At 34.7% G+C, this 19,229-nt stretch overlaps 1 protein-coding gene across 7 annotated transcripts in view; it reads left to right on the top strand.

Moving 5' to 3' along the window:
* ISPD (isoprenoid synthase domain containing) overlaps positions 1-19,229 on the top strand; it is a 112,216-nt gene that overhangs the window by 34,202 nt on the left and 58,785 nt on the right. For all 7 annotated transcript variants that reach the window (XM_040695713.2, XM_004939331.5, XM_046929476.1 and 4 more), the window contains exons 4-5: positions 3,300-3,404; positions 9,778-9,823. In XM_040695713.2, coding sequence (XP_040551647.2) covers positions 3,300-3,404; positions 9,778-9,823 — 151 coding nt within the window. The remainder of the gene's footprint in view (positions 1-3,299; positions 3,405-9,777; positions 9,824-19,229) is intronic.

Raw genomic sequence — 19,229 nt, 5'->3', positions numbered from 1 at the left:
GACCCCTGGGGAACGCCACTAGATACAGGCCTCCAATGCATACCTTGAGTTTTGCCTACTATCGTTGCAAATGTACTTCAGCTAGTGCCCTTGTGCATGATTTCACTTTGGAAATCATGACATGTTTGAGAGTGTACTTGCTGTTACTGCAGTGAGAAGCACTGGGATGTAGTTTACAGCTCTGTACTGAAACGGGCTTGCATAATTCTGTACTGGAGTATATTACTGTCTTGTTTTTCTTGTCACTGTGAGCCACTGATTCTTCTGGATGTGTGGAACAGCAATTCTGAGAATTAACGTCAGTAGAAAATGTGTCAGGGATGAACTTATTTCAACTCAATTTTATTGCACCTTTTTCATATTCACCTGTTTCCTTATGTTTGCTGCTTCCATACTTGTTCAGTTCTTCATATAGTATATGAAGTTGGCTGTTTAAATTCAGCAATTTCTGGATTCTATGGTAATGAACATGGCAAGCGTGATAAAAAAAGAAATTCAAATTCAGCAAGTATGTAAACTCAGTAAAATGAGCTTGATGTTGAATAGCAGTCAATTTATAATGTAGTGTAGGGACACTAACTGCTCCTGAAAATGGAAAATGTACCAAAGATCCAGCCACTACTTAGAGAAATAAGGCCAATTTTGTACACACTTTAAAGGCATGTATGTAAAGGAGCAAGGCTGAAGATTTTCTTTCAGTTAATACATGAAAATTATTAATTCTATTCTCTTATTTTGTAAGCATATAACAACTCAAGAATTATGGAATCATAAGAAAATGACAAGGCTGTAATGAAAAAATGTATTGCATCTGTTTTAGTTCTGCTTTATGGTTATCAGATCTCATGTATCCAACATCTTTTCTCAATTAAGTAGTCAGTAAAATAATCATAATTTAAACAGTTAAATAAATTTTTATTGTAAATCCTGCTTCTTTATTATTTTAACTGTTCAAGGTCTCATATTGGAAACAAGTTAGTTTGTGAACTTTCAGTGTGTCCCAGGGAGGTACTGTCTACATTGCTGCTCTTTTCTCTAAGGTTATGTTCCATGTTTTATTATCAGCAACCGCAGTGTAGCTTTCTTCTTAGGAAGTCATATTGTTTATCAAAATATGTTGGAACCAATCTGGGGAGTGGAGGTAAGAGAAATTGATGTAGTGTGGAAATCTAGATCTCAGTCCCTGCACAGCACTTTATTCAAACATCCTCCCGTGGAAACAAAGCACCCACAAAAAAGTCTGTCCCTTAAACTGCTTATTAGAATGTCTTTGAATATTCAACAGATGAAAAGCATTTTTAAATAGCATATTTCCTTTTGTGTCATTTACAGAGATCAGTGAATCTGTTTTTTTTCCTTTGTGTATGTGTTTTGTGCCAGTACTTCCAGCTGTTTTCGCCATTTCGAATTTGTGTTCTGAAGCTTAAACCATGTCTATTGTTTTACAAAGCTATGTGTACATGACAAGTATGGTTAACTGCACTGTGTCTAACTTTGTTAAACAGCTTTTCAGTTAAAATGACAGTTTAGAAATAGGAATATTTTCAAAGAGGTGATTGCAATGTAAGTTAGTTCTGGATGTATGATGAAATAAATACAGAAGTTTTAGGTTGTTAATTTTTGCATTCCTGAGTCAGTAAAAATTTTCCTCTTAGATATTCTACCATTCTTTAGTATAGGCACTCCCTGACAATGCTTAAATTCAGTAACTGAATTTCTTAGAGCAATATAGAAACTTTCAAGTTGTACATCTTAAATATGGATTTAAGTTTCATGTGTGGAGAACAAATGTACGGATAAAATATAAGTTAAGCTGGTCTTGAGTTGATAGTTGTACTTCATTGTTCTCCTCTGACATCGGTATATTAGCTTGTAGGAGCGTATGCTATAGCAGTATGTTTAGGTTTAAACTGTTACTGATAATTAGAGTGGTAAATGTTACGATGTATAAGTGTTACTGAAATATGTTTTTAATTATTACTTTGCTTTGTGTCATATTTCTTTCCTTGAAGTCAGCAATATCCTCGCGATGCTTAATCTCATTTATGGAAATTTTTCACTCCCAACTAATTATGTGTAATTAATACTTCGCTAATAAGTTGGAATTGCTTAGTCTAGTCCTGGCAATTCATATATTTTTAAAAATATAACATAATTTTAATTAACACTAATTTATTTAAAAGATAAATGGTTTTTCTACAACTTTATTCAATTACAAGACAAGAGAAAAACACTTTTTTAATTTGTTGTTTAGTTCAGTAGAAAATATTATGTATTTTACTTTAAAATTTTCCTTAAAAAAAAACAAACACAAAAACTCCTTCAGTATTTAAAGAATACAAATAATTTCTGCATAATTTAGAAATCTTCTTTTTGTTACATTTTTTCTTTCCATGTTCTAAAATAGGTTTCCTTACTTTTCAAAATTAGTTCGTCTTTTTTTAATTTTTATTTTTATTTGGTACTGAGATCTCTTAAAAAAACCTCAATAGAGGATTATAACAGCTCAATTACTTTTCTTTTGAAATTTATTGTATAAAAGGATCCTCTTTGATTGCAGTCAAATGACAGTGATCTAAAATGACAGAAATTACTAATTTAAATAATACAGAAGTGGCAGCTATGATTTTTCTAAGACTTCTCTGCATAATAATAATAAAACATGTATAACGTTGGTTAATTCTTTGAATTTCACTAGTACATTACAAAACAAGAACAGAAACTAGATTTTTTTGTCTTGCATTTTTATTAAACATATTGAGCAAATTAAAAAAAGTGAGTTGTATTTGCCACACTCTTATTTCAGTCTTCTCTAACTCACTTATACCATTTCATTCTTAACAACTTTGAATTCTGGAGGACACTCTGAATTATTGATGGTGCTTATGTATTAAGATGTGTTACCAAGAGCTTGATAATGAAGCTGAATGTATGTGGAATAAGAAGAAAGGATTTATTTGAGTAAATGATTTGTTAAGATAAGAAACAAGACAGAGTACGTGGCCAAGTTTCATAGCAAGAAATAGCCACTGAATTTTTGAGAAGTTGTGCTGGGCCCTGTGCCGTTCATTTTATTCATAAATAATTTGGAAAAGGAAGTAGTGGTACTACTTAAAGGGCCTGGAGCATCTCTCATATGAGGAAAGGCTGAGTAAACTGGCTCTATTCAGCCTGGGGAAAAGAAGACTGAGAAGGGATCTGATAAATGGACTGGACTGCTGAGAAAAATGTTTTATTATTTTTTATTACTTAAAAGCACAGTTTCTTTGACTAATAAAGTGTTCTTTTTATTATAACAGTGTACAGACTATGATCTGGATTATGGAACAGAATGTTTGCATCTGGCCCTGAAATACTGTAAAACAAATGCTAAACTTGTTGAAGGAACAGCTGACCTCTGGAAGGTAAAGACTGTAAACATTTATATTTTCTTATACATTTGTTGAAATTAATAAAGTCAACATTTCAGGTAGATTTCCTGTAATCATGAAAATGCCAATGTGTATGAAGTGCATAGTTATGCTTTTTTCTCCTAAATTTGAGAATTTTGAAAATAAAAGAATGTTCTCTGACTATTAAGAGGTCTATTTTCTTTTTGTAAATGTTCAAAGAAATAAAACTTTCAAAAGTTGGTTAAAGTAAAGGTTCCTCATACGTTTATTCATTGATAAGCATTCTTCATGCAGTTTTAGAAACCAATTTAAAAATATCAGAGCATTGGTTAAGGTCAGATGAATGGAGATTCTCAACCTTTGCAACATTCAGTGCTAAAACAGGTAATAAGAAATATAATAGTCTATGATAATCTTTCAGAACTGGGAGAGGGAGACTAGAGTTGCAAGATACTCTGAAGAGTTCTAGTTACAGTTGAGTCATTTTTCACTGCTCCCAGTATTGTAAACTCAGAACTCTCATGTTGTAGTAACAGAAGGAGTAATAACTACTCTTTGGAGAGCTATTTTCAAGTAGAAATATGGAAGTTATTCTGAAATTTAATATATTGAGAGAATAGTGGATTTTTTTAATGAATACTTCAACCAGTAGCTGATAATGACTGTGGAATTAGTATTCTCTTAAATCCATCTATGCAGTTGGAGGCCACGTCACAAGAGTAAATTCCTAAAAACATGGATTAAGTTTCTGGTAGCAGCTTCTCATGCTTACTTGGGTTTCAGGATGCAAAAAGAAGAGCACCTGTCCCAAACTCTATTATATTCTAGCTTCTGAAAAGAAATAAAGCCAGTTTTACAAAACATAGGGTTGAAAAACTCTGTTGCTTTACTTAGTCTTCTCACCATGAGTTGGTTTATGTAACTGCCTCTGCCATTAGTTGTTGGGTGAATTTGGTTGGGTGGTTTGCCTATTTAACCATCCATCATTTCTTTATCCATAAAATTATCACTACTCATGCTAAATTATACTGGAATTTTATGAAAAAAAACCGATATGCATGAAATTATGTGTTATTAGCTATTAATATTATTAAAATTTCTGATAATTGTCAATAAACTACCAGTTATTGATTATTGGTATGATGTTTTCATAAACCATAGATTGTGCTAATAAGTTTGAGATTCCTACTAAGTTCATTTTGGTTTTGGATTATCATGAGCTGTTTTGAGCTCATCATTGTAGACAGACTTAGGCAAATGTTATCTGAGACAATTAGTGAAGACAACATGTATCTAGAACTAGGAAAACAAGCTAGGCACTTAAATCATTTGAGAATCTGTAAAACTATGTATGTGTATCTGTGAAATTAAGAATATTGTTTTATGAAATTAACTTTCTCCTGCTTCCTCTAAATCCTTTGCCTACTTTCCTCTGCTTTTTCTATGAAAGCATTTCTTGTCCTCTGATGTCAAATACCTGGCTAGAAACTGTTTGATTTTTTTAACAATTCATTACATTCAAAAGCCGTGGAGAGTTTAAGATCTCTTCAAACAAGTTGTTATATATTTTTTTGTAAATACCAAGGTCTGACAGTCTATGTGTTCCTAACAACTGACAAAACAAGTATGTTTTCAGGTGCCAAACAATACATCCCTGTAGTTTTTAAGTAAATCTATCATTTAATTGTTTTGGATTGTAATACATTATTCTCTGTCAGTAGCTGTTGTGTTATGCAATTAGTAAGTGTTCCTTTTTTTTGGTATTCATTACCATGTTGAGGGACCTGGAAGCAGCTCAAATCACTCCATCTGTCTCTGACAGTAAATTTCCTCCACTGGGACATGATTTCTAATAATATGAACATAAATCTTAAACAGGTAATTTCCTGAATCTGCACTGCAAATTTCCTGTGCCATTTAGCAGCAAAATTTACTTGCACATTGGTTGCCTACAGTAACTTTCAGGATTTTTTCTGTGGAGATAATCTTTCTGAAACAGATTATTGTCTGCTTTCCTTTTTGGTCTTCTAAAGTTTCTGATATATTCTGCCATGCAGTATTATAATGCTTATGTGAAGGGTAACCAAATAGATCCATAATGTTCAATTCGTTCTTCGTAATGTTTTAGTTCCCTACCCACAGCAGAGGGGTTGAAACTAGATGATCTTTATGGTCCTTCTCAACCCAGGCCATTCTATGATTATTATCTGTGGATGCTGCTAGTGCCCAGTAGATAGCATGCAGTCTTTTGAACTAGAATTATGGAATAATTAAGATTGAAAGAAATAACTGGATGTCATGTAGAGGCCAGGTTAGTTAGACTAATCTGGCTGTGCAGGGAGAGATTTACTTAAGTTCCATCCTTGCGTACAAACTTGTATTTTCATAAGATCTGATCAGCATTTCCCTTGCTGCCTATTGCAGTGGGAAAGGATGAGAGGAGAACAGAAAAAGCCTGCAAGAAAAGCTTAGTTTACTTTATAACCAGTAATATGACCCATTCCTACATTTAGCCTTCTGTTCTATAGACTGAACAAGCCAAGTTCTTCACAGTCCTCTTCTGGACTTGCTCCACTTTGCCAGTGCGTGATACTGAGGAGTCCAAAACTGGAAATGGCGCTCAGGTGTATTCTCAACAGTACCAAGAACAGGGAAATAATTACTTCCATTTATGTTCTGTGTACTTTATTACAGCCCAGTTGATTGGACTCCTCAGTATACTCCACACAGATTTTGGACAGAGAAGTTTGTTAGCTGGTGACATACCTAAGAATATCATGGAGAAGAAGATTCAGCCCAAAAAGATGAAAATATTGTGGACCAGATGAAAAGAATTTCAGTGTTGACAGTAGTGTGTAGTGTATGACAATAACAACAGCACCCATCTATGTGCAAATTCAGTGTTGCACATGGTGCACAGCAGCCAATCTGTTTTACATAGTGTATGTAAGTATACTGGTGCCATATCTTTAAAGTACTTATACATACTAACATTCTGTTCCCTACCTTTGTATTGAAGAGTCAGTGACATTTGACAAAATGATGAGATTTGTAAAATAAATTTTCTGCAGCAAATGCACATAAATTTTAAAGGCTACAGAGGAATATAGCTCCTTCCTGCTTGAACATCACACGTGTGTTGGTCACTCTATACCATGCTGTTTAGCCATTCTATGCCAGTGTTTGGCAGGTGACTTGAGGCAGTATCGTTAAAGAGGGGAACACTTCTCAGTCTGTGAAGTTTGATGAAATTCAGAAGACTGCCAGTTTTCTCAATTTATTTTTACCTATGAAATAGTTAGGAGCTGTTTATTACTGACCATCTTTCAGAAGCAAGATTGTCTTTCCATAGCTGTCATAACTACATGATTTATAATATGTTGTTGTTTGTCTTCTATAAAGATTTTCAATACTGAGATATGTAATACTATATATGCCAAGAACTGATGTTGTTCTGATGGCCCAGTTGTCTTTTTTTCACTGAGAGGAAAAAGGATATTTCATCCAGGTAGATGAGAACTGAAATAATAATACCTCAAACTTTTGAGGTTTCAGAGTATGTGTAACAGGAAAACTGCTGTCAGTTGGCAGGTAGAGAACAGTTTGTATATTCCGAGTATTATAAAAGAATTCGTTCTGTGTGGACCCTGCATCTTTAAAGTACACATATGGTATTTATAAGAATTCTGTTTGTACGAAGGTTGCTCTGAAAGTAATGCTTCCTGTTTAGTTCCATTTGATCCACCATCTCACATCTGCTATGATGGTGTCATTGGAAAATGTTGTCTACACAGTCCATCTTTGATTGGTCCAAACAGATGGAAGTCAGAAGGCTCCAAATCCGGATTATACAGTGGGTGTGGTAGGATAGTCCATCCTAGATTGTCAGTGTGCTCCATAGTCTTCAAATTGGCAAGGGGCTTGACGTTATTGTGTTGCAGGAGAAAGGCTTTCGCCTTCTCTGTCCTGACTCTGGAAGTTTGAGTCTTCAGTCAGTAGTGGTCAGATTTGATGGTTTGTCTGGGTTCTAGGAAATACAGAAGAATCACTCCATGAACTGCTGTTTGGACCCTGGCTCATAGTGATGACACCATGTCTCATCACTGGTAAGGATTCAGCCCAGGAAACTGTCACCTTCAGCCTTGTATTGATCCAGTTGGTTCTGACAAACTTGGATATGATCTTCTGTTCCTGTGCGAGCATTGTGGGACCCATCTGGTGCAAACATTGTGATATTCCAACATTGCCACCACTGTTTTCAGTGCATTGAAGCCAATATTTAGCTCAGTAGGTGGCTTTCTGGTTGTAATCTGCTGATTCTCAAAGATGAGCTGATTGAAGTGCTCTTTATTTCATGATATGACAACTGTATGGCTGTTTGGAATATGGCTGGTCTTTCACATCTCTGTTCCCACTGCTAAAACACATCACCCACTACCCCAGTGTGCTCACATTCACTATTTGGTTTCCATAAATGTTCAGCAAGTGTTAGTGAATATCAATGGGTGCATTTTTTTCTCATGGAGGAATTCAGTGATGCAGCTTTGCTTCATATGCATGTCCGTCTCAGATGCCATTTTGTCAGACTGTCCCTATGCTGCCATCTGTTGTGTGGTGACAAAATAAAATGGAGTATTGATACGATGGTTCAACCTCTGCTGCTGTAAGTCATGGGCCAACATAGTAAAATAGGAGCATTTCTTTTGGATCAGCCTTCATGTAGTGGGTGCACAAACTGTAGCATTGAATAACTCAAAGCTGTTGGAGAAAATTGTTTCTGTGTGTATTTATTATTTTCTTGCAATGACAGTACTCTGGTAGAATTGTTAGTATCACAGAATCAAAAAACAAACAAAAACCTCTCCAATAATTTTGAGGTTTTTCTAGTATAGTGTATATTAATGGATTTCATATAATAGAATACCTTTACTAGGTAGATACAATAGTTTGTTTATAATACAAAATGGTAAAGAAGTATTTACTAATTAAGACTATTCTGCCTTTGGGGAATAAACAGGTGTTGGTTTCATATTGCACACTGGTGAGTTATTTGTGTTAATATTTGATGCAGCAATTTTCTGTATTACAACCACTGCATTAAAAATGTCTTGAAATGCTGGATGTTTGAGTGGACTAAATGAAAATCAATTTTGTCACATGAAAATGTAGTATCTGAGTACTTAGAAGTATGCAAATTTGATGTTGATCAGCAGTATGTGGAGTACACTACTACAGGCAGAATTTGATTATCAAAGAGTTAGTGGACTAATGTAATTAATATAACCATCGTGGAATGTATGTATTTTGTGAAATTGACTCCAAGCCTGTTTTACAAGATTATAATCTTGGCTCATAAGATGTTATAGCGTTGCCGCAGTACTTGGTTAGCAGCAATTTCATTTCTGCTATGTGGCATCTTAATTAAAAAAAAAGAAAAAAAAAAAAGACGACTGTAACTGTTTTAGTCATTAAATAGATTAAAAATTAGATAACTAATATATTTGAAAAGATAATTATTGCCACGTACAGAAGCTGTTGTACTCTCTAACATTGATCTGATATATTTTTACCGATAAAGTTTGCAAGGGATATAAAGCTTTATGGAGTTACAAGTAAAAAGATAGTTGATCAGAAGTAAACAAAGTATGAAAAGTAAACTAGGAATTTGTTAAACTAATGTAAGCAGAGGGCATGCATTTCATTGCATCCAAAATACAAACACACACACACACACACACACACACACACACACACACAAGAAAAACCAAACCTTAGACCACACCTGTAGAATTGTTCTAGGAAGGCAGAGACTTTGAAAGTGCTGTAGGGTTGACAGTAGCTAGCAAGCTTTTGTTGTGGGCAAAAATACCTTGTGTCATCCACGGATATGGAAACAAGAAACAAGACTCTCATTAGTAGTAATAATTTTACAGTTCTGAAAAAATTCACCTATATCAGTAAAAGAAATGACTAGGCCTCTACATGGCTGCTTTTTAATCTTCACATGTCCTTTCAAAATGAATCTATTTCATGATGAAATTGCAGATCAGAAATACAGTTTTTTAAGGAATTGTGAAGAATGTATGAAAATTGGTGCAGTATCATAGTTTAACAATTGTTTAAAGGGTTAAAAGTAGGTGGTGTATTTTCAAATGATTTCTAAGCAGGTCTGAATATTTAAAAAAATGTTTCAGGTCTCCAATAGTTTCTGTACCTTCTGTTCTCATGACTTGCCAGTGATATTTTATCATAATTAAGAAATTGATGATATCATTTCTTTACATTTGGTATTTCAAATGTAAAGAATTGCCTTCAAGGCATTGTTTTATTGGTTTTGCATTCCTTCCTGCTGTGTTAAATCTAATGAGGTTTGTCTGTCCTTTAGGTGACCTACAAGCGGGATTTGTATGCAGCTGAATCAATTATTAAGGGTATGTATTTGTCCTTATGCCTGCCAGTTTGCATGTTCCTGGGTCTATTGTAGGGTGTTTTTTTTTTTATGCTGTTGTTTTAAATGTCTTTAAGAAAAGGTTTTAGATGAGTACAATGTGCCTAGGCAATGTGTTTTACCTAGTTTTCTGGGATATTTTAAATTATGCATTTTTTAATCTAAGCATGTTTTAATGTTCTGAATCAGTGTGCTCTTAGAATACTATGTAGTAGTTTTCATTTAATTTTAATTGATCTTTCCTTGATAAAACAGTTCAGCTTGATCATAAATTTTGAAAGCTTGCATACAGTTACTATGCCTGTCACATAAGTAAAATTAGTTGCAAGAAAAAAAAACAGCTAATAAGACAAATCAATGTGGAAAATGGGAATTTTGTGGTGTAGTATGATATGGAATCAAGAAATGATTTTTATTTCATTGATGAATGGGAATTTGAAGTAATACTTTAATAATGCTTCAGTGGAACAGGGGAAAGCTTCCAATCTTTGACAATTGCAAAAGTAATCATATTTTAAAAAGACTTATTTTTTTTCCAGTCTAAATATAGATCCCATTCCACCAGTCACTATGCTTGCCCATAACTAACTAATGATCTGATTTGTTCCATTGACTTAACTTCAGTTAAAACATAAGTTTTTGTAGTCAGTACTAAGCTAGAATAGTAGTGAAATATTGAATAAATCTTCTGAGACCCTATTTTTACCAGCAGCACCCAGTTTATTTTATCTAGCGATATACTAGTTTGTCTATACCTGTGTGATAATTCTCAACAAATTCCTACTCAGTTTATGCATGCATTTACAGTATAGATATTTTTTTAAATCTATATTCTTAAATTTTTTATATACATAGTAGAGAATTTAAAAGAAAAGAAAATTCTCTCAAATTATGATATTAGTAAGGAGATTAGAGTCTGGTACAGTTGGTTGAATTTACTGTTTGATTACAATATTTGAAAATATTTATCAAGAATTGTGCTTTTTGTTATTCAAGCCTGTTGAGGCCAATCATGTCAGCATAAAATGATGCAAGTCATCATATCTTGGCAAAAGTTCAGTCTTCAACTTGGAGTAAATCTCAGCAAACTCATATTTCTTTGTTAATTTTGATCTAATTTTCCTTTTCCTACGTATCTTTCATATTTACTGTTGAATACTGAGGCTCAGTCATTACTGGATCAAGTAGCACCATGTTCATCTGTTGTAGTTTCCATAGAAATAAACAGGAGGTGTTACTTTTGGCGGGACCTATGCATTTATAATTAGGGCAAGAATGCTGTAAATGACTGCTCATTTTTTTCATACTGTTCATAAGTATATATTTTACATGTGTATTTCATCATGTTATCACAGTTTTTACTTTCACAAAAGGTGGTACAATCTTTTTCAGCTGTTGGTTATGATAAAAGATTTATGTAGCTTTAAGTAGAAATAAAGACCTCCACAGTGGTAAATCAGGTTAATCTGTTGCTTGATCTTCACTTATGTTTTGTTACTGTGGCACTATTTAATATATTTGCTTCAGCAACCGCATTAGTCTTTTACTGTGCCTGGTCTGTATGAAAAAACTAAGTTCCTTAAAGTTTAGATTTACTTTTGCAGTGTTGTGGGAGTTAAGGAAGGGGAAACCTCATGTTCTTTTTATGCAAATAGCATAAGAAGACTTAGCTAATGAGAACACTCTACAACAGATTTATCTTACATAATTAAATATCTTTAATGAGGTTTTGAGTAGACAGTGTTAGTGCCCACATCTGCATTTTGAGAGCTGTACCTTATCTTTTCTGTGCCCTTGAAAATGCTTTGAATACCACATCTTCAGCTGATATAATAAGGCTTAGTTTTATAGCAGAGAATTGAGCCACGTAGATTAAAATTAGGTAAGAATTTTATTCATAGTTCATGCAACAATGAAGTGAAAATATATTTATAGGAAGATTTTAGTTTTAGACCTAGTAAGCATTACCTTGATGCAAAACGCAGGAACAACATGTGGTCACATGGTTAAAACAATCATGAGTTTACTGAAGAAACCTTAGTTTTACACAGGAAATGTTATTAGTTGTATTTTGCTCTGTTGTGTTACACATTCAAGGAGCGGTCACCTTCCAGAATGGCAGCCATCCTGCAAAACAAGGAAGGTTGTTAGGCCTTTTCTACTAGCTGGATAGCTGGATGTATAACACTGACTGCTTTTCTTGTGACTGCAAAACCCACTACTCAGCTCAGTATGAAGTGTTCTTACTTGTCATTATCCTTTTGTGTTATCTCCCATGACTTAGGTAGCTTTCTGCTGTGTGGTAGCTACTCACCACTATTTATGATTTTCTGTGTTAAGGAACTGTAAGAGTCACAGAGGTGTCATGGAGATTGATGGGAAAGTGACCACTGCAAGAAAGGAGCAGTTGCTATGCAGTCTTTATTCTGAGACTTTCAGAAATAGTCCCTAGGGAGGGGAAGGGCTTTCTGCTGCCTCCAGCCTGTGTAGAGATATAAATTTAGCTAGTAGAAGTCAGAAGTATACTAAGTATATTACTGTGTTAGCAAGAGGCCCACATGCTTTTGGACTTTGAGATACTCCTTAGAGACATCCTCACGGATGGGTTTTTTTGGAAGCATTCATCTTCTTTTTTCTGTTTCTTCTTCCTTCTTTGCGATGATGATAGCAACTTCCTGGAAGAATATTTACAGCAGGAATACCTATCTTCTCTTTACTGTTTTTTGCCTTGCTAAAAGCTTTTGCTTGATATTGGCCCCTGCTTTGTCTGTAACCTTGGTGAGCATAGCTGGCAGAACCTTTGTGCTTGGTTTGGTAGGCCTCAGAAGCACTGTACTACTAGGATGTCCCTATTTGTATGGGTGCCAGTTCCTGATACTAAATATCACTTTGGGTATGAATGGTGTTACTTGTGGGACGGTGATCTACGTTGGTGGTTCTTTGAGTTGAGTTTTTGATGAGGATGCAGTCCCATATCACATATTTGGGTGGATTCAGGCTCCAGGTTCAGACTGGGTAGAAAGCCTGAAGGCACAATTCTATATGATGCTGGCAAGTTGGGTTGCAAAGTATTAGATCTCAACGTGCCACATAGCATGATGTTAAGCTCCTCTGAAGGAGTTTCTAAAGCTAAATGTGTGGGCTGGTGGGATGGAGGGCACTAAGTGCACTGGCCTCACACTGGCTTCCCGCTGCTGGGGAGTCTTCACAGCTCATTTCTTTAGTGATAAGTGATCTAATTTACTTTGCTAGATGCCCATTTTGTCACAGGGCGAATTTAGGAATGATGAAGAGTGTGTATATACACATGTAACTTTGGTATTAGTGCTCCAAATTTCGTATCATTTACACTTATACTTAATAGTGACTTGAAACTACTATCTCCTCCAACTTCAGAGAATACGTTATCTTTTTTGTTAACGTGATTGTTTTATTTAGAAAATTCTTTTAAGCTATATTTAAAGTACTTGTTTGAGAATTCTTCAGCCAACTGTTTACTTTCTGGTTTTAAATAGTGACTTGTTTTGAATTTTAAGCTTAGATCAACTGATCTTCAAATGTTTAAATTTTTATGCTAGAATATTAAGGTTGCACTTGTGCCTGTGGACAGTTTTGCTTAGGAACATGTTATTCGTGGTTCAGCTTCAACTACTATTTGCTATTCTTTTTCCTTTGAGGTACTTTAGCATTTCTTTGTCCATATATTAAATTATAATTATTTATTTAACCAAATATAGGAAAAATGATTATAGTAACAAGTACCTGGCAATTAAATGTCTGAAAAAAAAATACAATTAATCATGTGTCTATAATTATAAGACTGCTTTTTTAGTCAGCTGTGTTACAAAAAGTAGCAAGTCCCAAGTGTTTTAGAGAAGCATAACCAGCTTTTTAACTGCTAGCCTAATTAGATGTAATAACGGACAAATTTCAGCTTGTTAAACTTGACTCAAATAGAAGTAAGAAAAATGTACATGCATACATACATTGTACTTTACACATTTATATTTATAAGTAAATACATTATTTACATTCAAGGTAATACAGTGAAATACTCCAGTAATGTAAATGGACTGTTATTTATCTTTTGAGACTGTTTTCATAAAATATATTAATAACTTGCTTTTTCTTTTTACAACCACATTGTGAAAATCTCAGAGTCCTAATAAATTTTTAAAACATTAGACTTAGTGCTCTTCTTAATTAAGCAGGTATGAACTTGTAGAGTATGCAGACAAGGTGGCACATGCCTATTTTTAAAAGTCTTGAAGTAAGAAAACATCATCTTACAATAAGGGTGACTCATCTAGAAATGCAGTTAAGATCAGGGTAATACAAAACATTCTAAAAATATTTCCATTACGACTACTGCCCTCAGGGCAAGTATCTTTGAACTCTAGTTCCAACATGTAAACTTTAAATGTTTCTTCTCAGTAAAACTGAGAAGTAATTTAGAGTTTGACTTGTTCCCTGTCCTCCTTGTTTTTCTAAAGGGCCTTTATTCTGCAGTGACTTTTCAACAGATGTGTACTTGCAGATCGTATACTTTACCTTCCTATTAGGCTGTATGAATATCTGCTTCCATGGATGTATACACAATTAAATTTTGCAAGTCAGAAGAAAAATAAGTCACTCTGCAAGTAATGCTTCTTATTTATTTCTGTGGAAAATACAACATATATAAAAAGAACAATAACATTATTTCCCAGTGCAGATTTGCAGCTACGAAATACTACCACCCTTATCTATGCATTTTTGCCAGCAATGAACAAGAGCCTACATACTGCGCTTGTAAAAATTCACGCCAGAGGAGGTGACTCACTGTTTCACAGCTGCTATGATGGCATCATTGCTAGGAAAATGTTGTCCATGCAGACCAAATTTCACTGTGCTCACATCCACCGTTTTGTCTCCATAAACATTCAGCAAGTTTCTGTGAATGTCAGTGGGTGCCATTTTTCCTACATGGAGGAATTCGGTGACACACCTTTGCTTCATATGCACTTCCATGTCACATGCCACTTGGTTGGACTGCCCCTCTGCTGCCATCTGTCACATGGCAACATGATGCAAAGGAATATTGGTGGGAAGGTTCAACCTCTACTGCCATACCTCCAACATCTGCTTCTGACATTGTGGGCCAGCATTATAAAGTAGGAGACGTTACTTTCAGAGCAGCCCTCATACGTTTGAACTTTTTGTAACTGTTATAGCTACTTACAGTGTTTTGTGTTATATGAAGAACCTGCGTGATTAAAAAAAAAAAGTGTTTTTTTTTTTAATTTTAATTTTAAATTTTTTTTTGTCAAAGAAAAGATCATTCTACAGGCTGCAGTCCTATGAGTATGCTGTAGTGCCCATTAGCCAGTGACTGTTCTTCACAGTGCAGCAAAGAAATAGACTAGCAGGTGAAGAAGTATTCCTTGGAATAGTTATTGCTGGATGAAAACAACCCTCTTTCTCATCTTCTACCACTGAATATTCCTCTCCTTTATGTATGTTAATATTGGTAGGTGCAGTATCAAGTTTGCTTTTGGTTTTTGTGGCTACAAAGAAATGTGGAATGGGTAAACAAAAATTATTAGGTATTTTTGGTTACCTGTGTTGTACAAATAACAGTTTCAACTCATGATAAACGTGAATGAACTAGATAATTTGCAATACTTAATTCATTTTTCTTGTGTTTACAGTGGTAGATACAAGTCTGTTTTGACAGACTGGAGGTGCCAAGGAGAACTTCCAGAGCAGTCAAGCCAGTTTTGTGTAGAAAGTGAAAATTGAGTTCTGATAAACTGGTTTCTTATTTTGAATTCACTGCAAAATTTAAAACTATTCAGTGAACAGGGTATACTTCCAAAGCAGTGGGAATTACGACAGACCAAGAATAGGAATGATATAAATAGTCTTACAAAAAGAAGCACATGCATATACAAATATGTGCAATTAGAAGAAAAAAATTATGTCTTTAGGCTGAAACCTATATGCCATTCAGATGCATTTTTATTCTTATGCTATTAAATCAGTAGGATAGAATATTTAGGATGTAATGTCTGTATTTGAACAGTGGTATTATAATTACTCTTTGTGGCGTGCTTTCTAGAGTAAACTCAATAACTTGTTAGAGTAGACTTAATACATTATGAAACTAAGGTAATTCCTTAAACATATACACCTTTTAATTTATAATTTTGAGTGAGATGTTAGGACAACGACTGTAGCAGTTGTTACTGAATAATAATATCGCCTGAAACTGTATTGTATTTAGTATTTTCAACAGACAAAACAAGGCGTAGGGTAATCTAAAATTAGATTTTATGTTTAATCTAGCTTGTGTCTGGTTTAAGAGATTTTGTCTTTAAAATTAAAATATACATTTAAGCTAAGGCGTATTTTCTCCATTTTAATTTCCAAAAGCTAAAAATGTTTACATTTCTTAGATGAAATTCTCTTATACTTTTCTGAAGATTTTAGAGAACTCTTTTTCAAGTTATGTTCTTTATTGCTTTGCTCTTAGCAAAAATAGAGGTTACATTGATCATTCTGTGACACTTTAAAAATGAGTCTGGTAGAATCTATCTACACTCATTGTAGTGGAATAGTCATAGAATGGCACGGGTTGAATGGAACCTTAAAGATCATTGAGCTCCAAACCTCTGCTTTGGGCAGGGCTGCTAACCACTAAATCAGGCCCTAGATCAGGAGTCCCAGGGTCCCATCCAGCCTCGCCTTGGGCACCTCCAGGGAGGGGGAATCCCAGCTTCTCTGAACAATGTATTATGTAGTTTTATACTATAGATTATCTTAATATTGGTGTAACCGTGGCAGAGAAACCAGGAGGCCTGTATTTCAGCCAAATATTTAGGTAATACAAGCAAAACTCCTATTTGATACATAGTCTGTTAATGTCATTTTTGCAGGGCTGTTAGGAAAGGGGAATTTTTAATATATGTGCCTGTGATTTCATTATGTATTAGTGTATCGAGTATAAAATTTAAATATTTAATGACAATATATAAATACAGTTGTCTGCATATGAATTCTTTTTTTTTTTTCACTTTCATGAGCTTTGGTAGAATGTGGGAATTCAACAAACAGTTGTTGCTGGGGAATAACAATGTTACTAAAATGATGACCACCAAATTGAATCTCTTTACAAATCTGTTCAAGATGAATTGTAATATTTCAATACTATGTCACTAGAAACTAATGTGAGGAAATCTTTAATTTTATCAGGTTAATAAAATAAGTAAGTAAATAAAAATAATAAATAAAAATAAATAAATAATAAATAAAAAATACAAAAATAAAACTGTTTGTGGAAGAAATTAATGTGTACCAGTAATGGGGGAGAGAATGTGTATAGGGGGTGCTCAGTATAAAGGATAATGAATGGCAAAATTGGGAGGTAACTGCCCAAGGTCTGCAGAAAGAAAATAATAAGTGAAAAGTTTGTGAAGTTGAGACTCCTGTAACAGAATGTACATATTTTTGACATCAAGTATTAATATCTTAAGCTAGTATCTGGTACCTCCTATTTCAGCTGGTGTCAATCTAGTCAGTGTCATCTTGGGAGCAGTTAGTCTTATTTGAAAGTGAACAACTGAAATGTACCAGATAAATTACTTCCTAGAAATGCCTCTTTATTGCCTGTACAAGGTGATCTGTGTGTCTGCACCAGGGTTGCCTGAAGCAGGGAAAGTAAAGTCCCACTGGGAAATCTTTGCTTTGTTGCCTGATGCAACATTAAGGATTCTGCTGTAGAGAGAAAGCAGTTTAATGGAATAAATTCTGAAATCCTCTATCAGATTTATCTTTAATGAAGGAAAAAAAAAAAAGCCTACTGCTTTCCTCACAGAGAAATACAATGTTTAACTGATCAGAATTTGGCAGTATGAAAGAGTTTAACTATTTTTAACTTTATGCCATAACATGCTCCAAATATATGTTAAATGTGTGGCAGTGTTGGGAGGGCTACTCTGTAATTAGTGACAGCTGGGAAGAAGTTAAGGGAAAATGGGAGACAGGTGTTGGGCAGAGAAGGTTCCCAGGGAAATAAGTTTAAAATAATAGAGGAAGAAGAGGCCGAAGTGAGAGAGATTTTGGTAGGTAATATAATAATGAGGGGTGAGGTTAGGAAGATGAAAAGGAAGGTAGGTCATGAAAGTAGAGAAGAAGAGTGTATCAGTGTGTAGACAAGAGGTAACAGGAGAAAATTAGAACAAGAAAGTTCCAATTCAATAAAAGGAACACAAAGACAGTGGAGCAGTGAGTATGTATACCTAGAGAGGTTGTGTAGGCTCTGTCCTCAGGAGATTTCAAGATCCATAGGTGACTGTTCTCATAGGCTTTGAGCAGGAGGTTGAAATGGAGACTGACTGATGTCCCTTCCAGTCTGATGAGATACAAAATTTTGTTATCTGAATGTTACTATTATGAATGGCATGGCTTTAACGTGGACAAAATAATTTGATTCACCTAGACAGACTTCTAAAAACCAGCAGTGAAATACCGCATGTAGTTTGTCCTCAGCCAGCAGACTTCCTGAAGTCAGAGGGAGTTGTAGCCAGTGCTCCTGCTGCCTTCCTGCGCTCACTGTGGTTATGCTGTGCAACAGCTAGATGGATCAGCTTACCAGTGTTGACGCACAGGCAGTCTTGAAGGGAAAGACTGTGCTCAGCATTTTTTCCTATAATACAGCAAATGTTCAGACCATCTAAGTTGCCATACAGAATTTTTTTTGACTACTTGATAGAGTTGATGTTTAAATTGAAAGTGAGTTTTAAAGTTCAGCTGGGGGAGAACTGCTGCTTTGCTAGATTGATTTTGTAAACAAGGAAAGATTTCCCAGACTTCCTTCCTGTTCCTCTCAATCATTTAAAAGCGTTCAGTATTTTTATAATGTGTACATTTTCATTGCTTTCATTTTTTCATACTCCAGCATTGCATTCCTCCTCCAATTTAAAGATATGTTTTCATACTTCACTGTATTTTGTTTTCTTCATTAAATTTAAGCTGCAGCTCTTTCTTACCCTTTTTGTGCTCTTGTCTTCTTTCTCATGTATGTTACAGGAAGTCAGAGGTTTGGGGGGGGGGGTGGGAGTGAGTTGGGCTTTTATAGTTGCAGACATTCAGCAGCCTCCTGCTGGATACGTTTGACACTGCTTTGTTCATAGGTGACTTCTTTTTTTTTAAAAGAACTGTCGGTCTTAAGTTATGGTGCCTTTCTGGATTCTACAGCCTTCCTCCACATGGATTTTTATAGTAGCTCCAATCTTTCTTTATTAAATTAGTTCCAAAGAATCTGAGTTTTAGAAATCTGAAATGCCACTCTGTTTTATTATGTACATCCATCTTTTATCTGCATTCCATGTCCAGTACTAAATTCAAGT

The sequence above is a fragment of the Gallus gallus genome, chromosome 2 (assembly GCF_016699485.2).
Source record: "Gallus gallus isolate bGalGal1 chromosome 2, bGalGal1.mat.broiler.GRCg7b, whole genome shotgun sequence".
NCBI lineage: Eukaryota > Metazoa > Chordata > Aves > Galliformes > Phasianidae > Gallus > Gallus gallus.
This window is presented reverse-complemented; position numbering and strand designations above follow the sequence as displayed.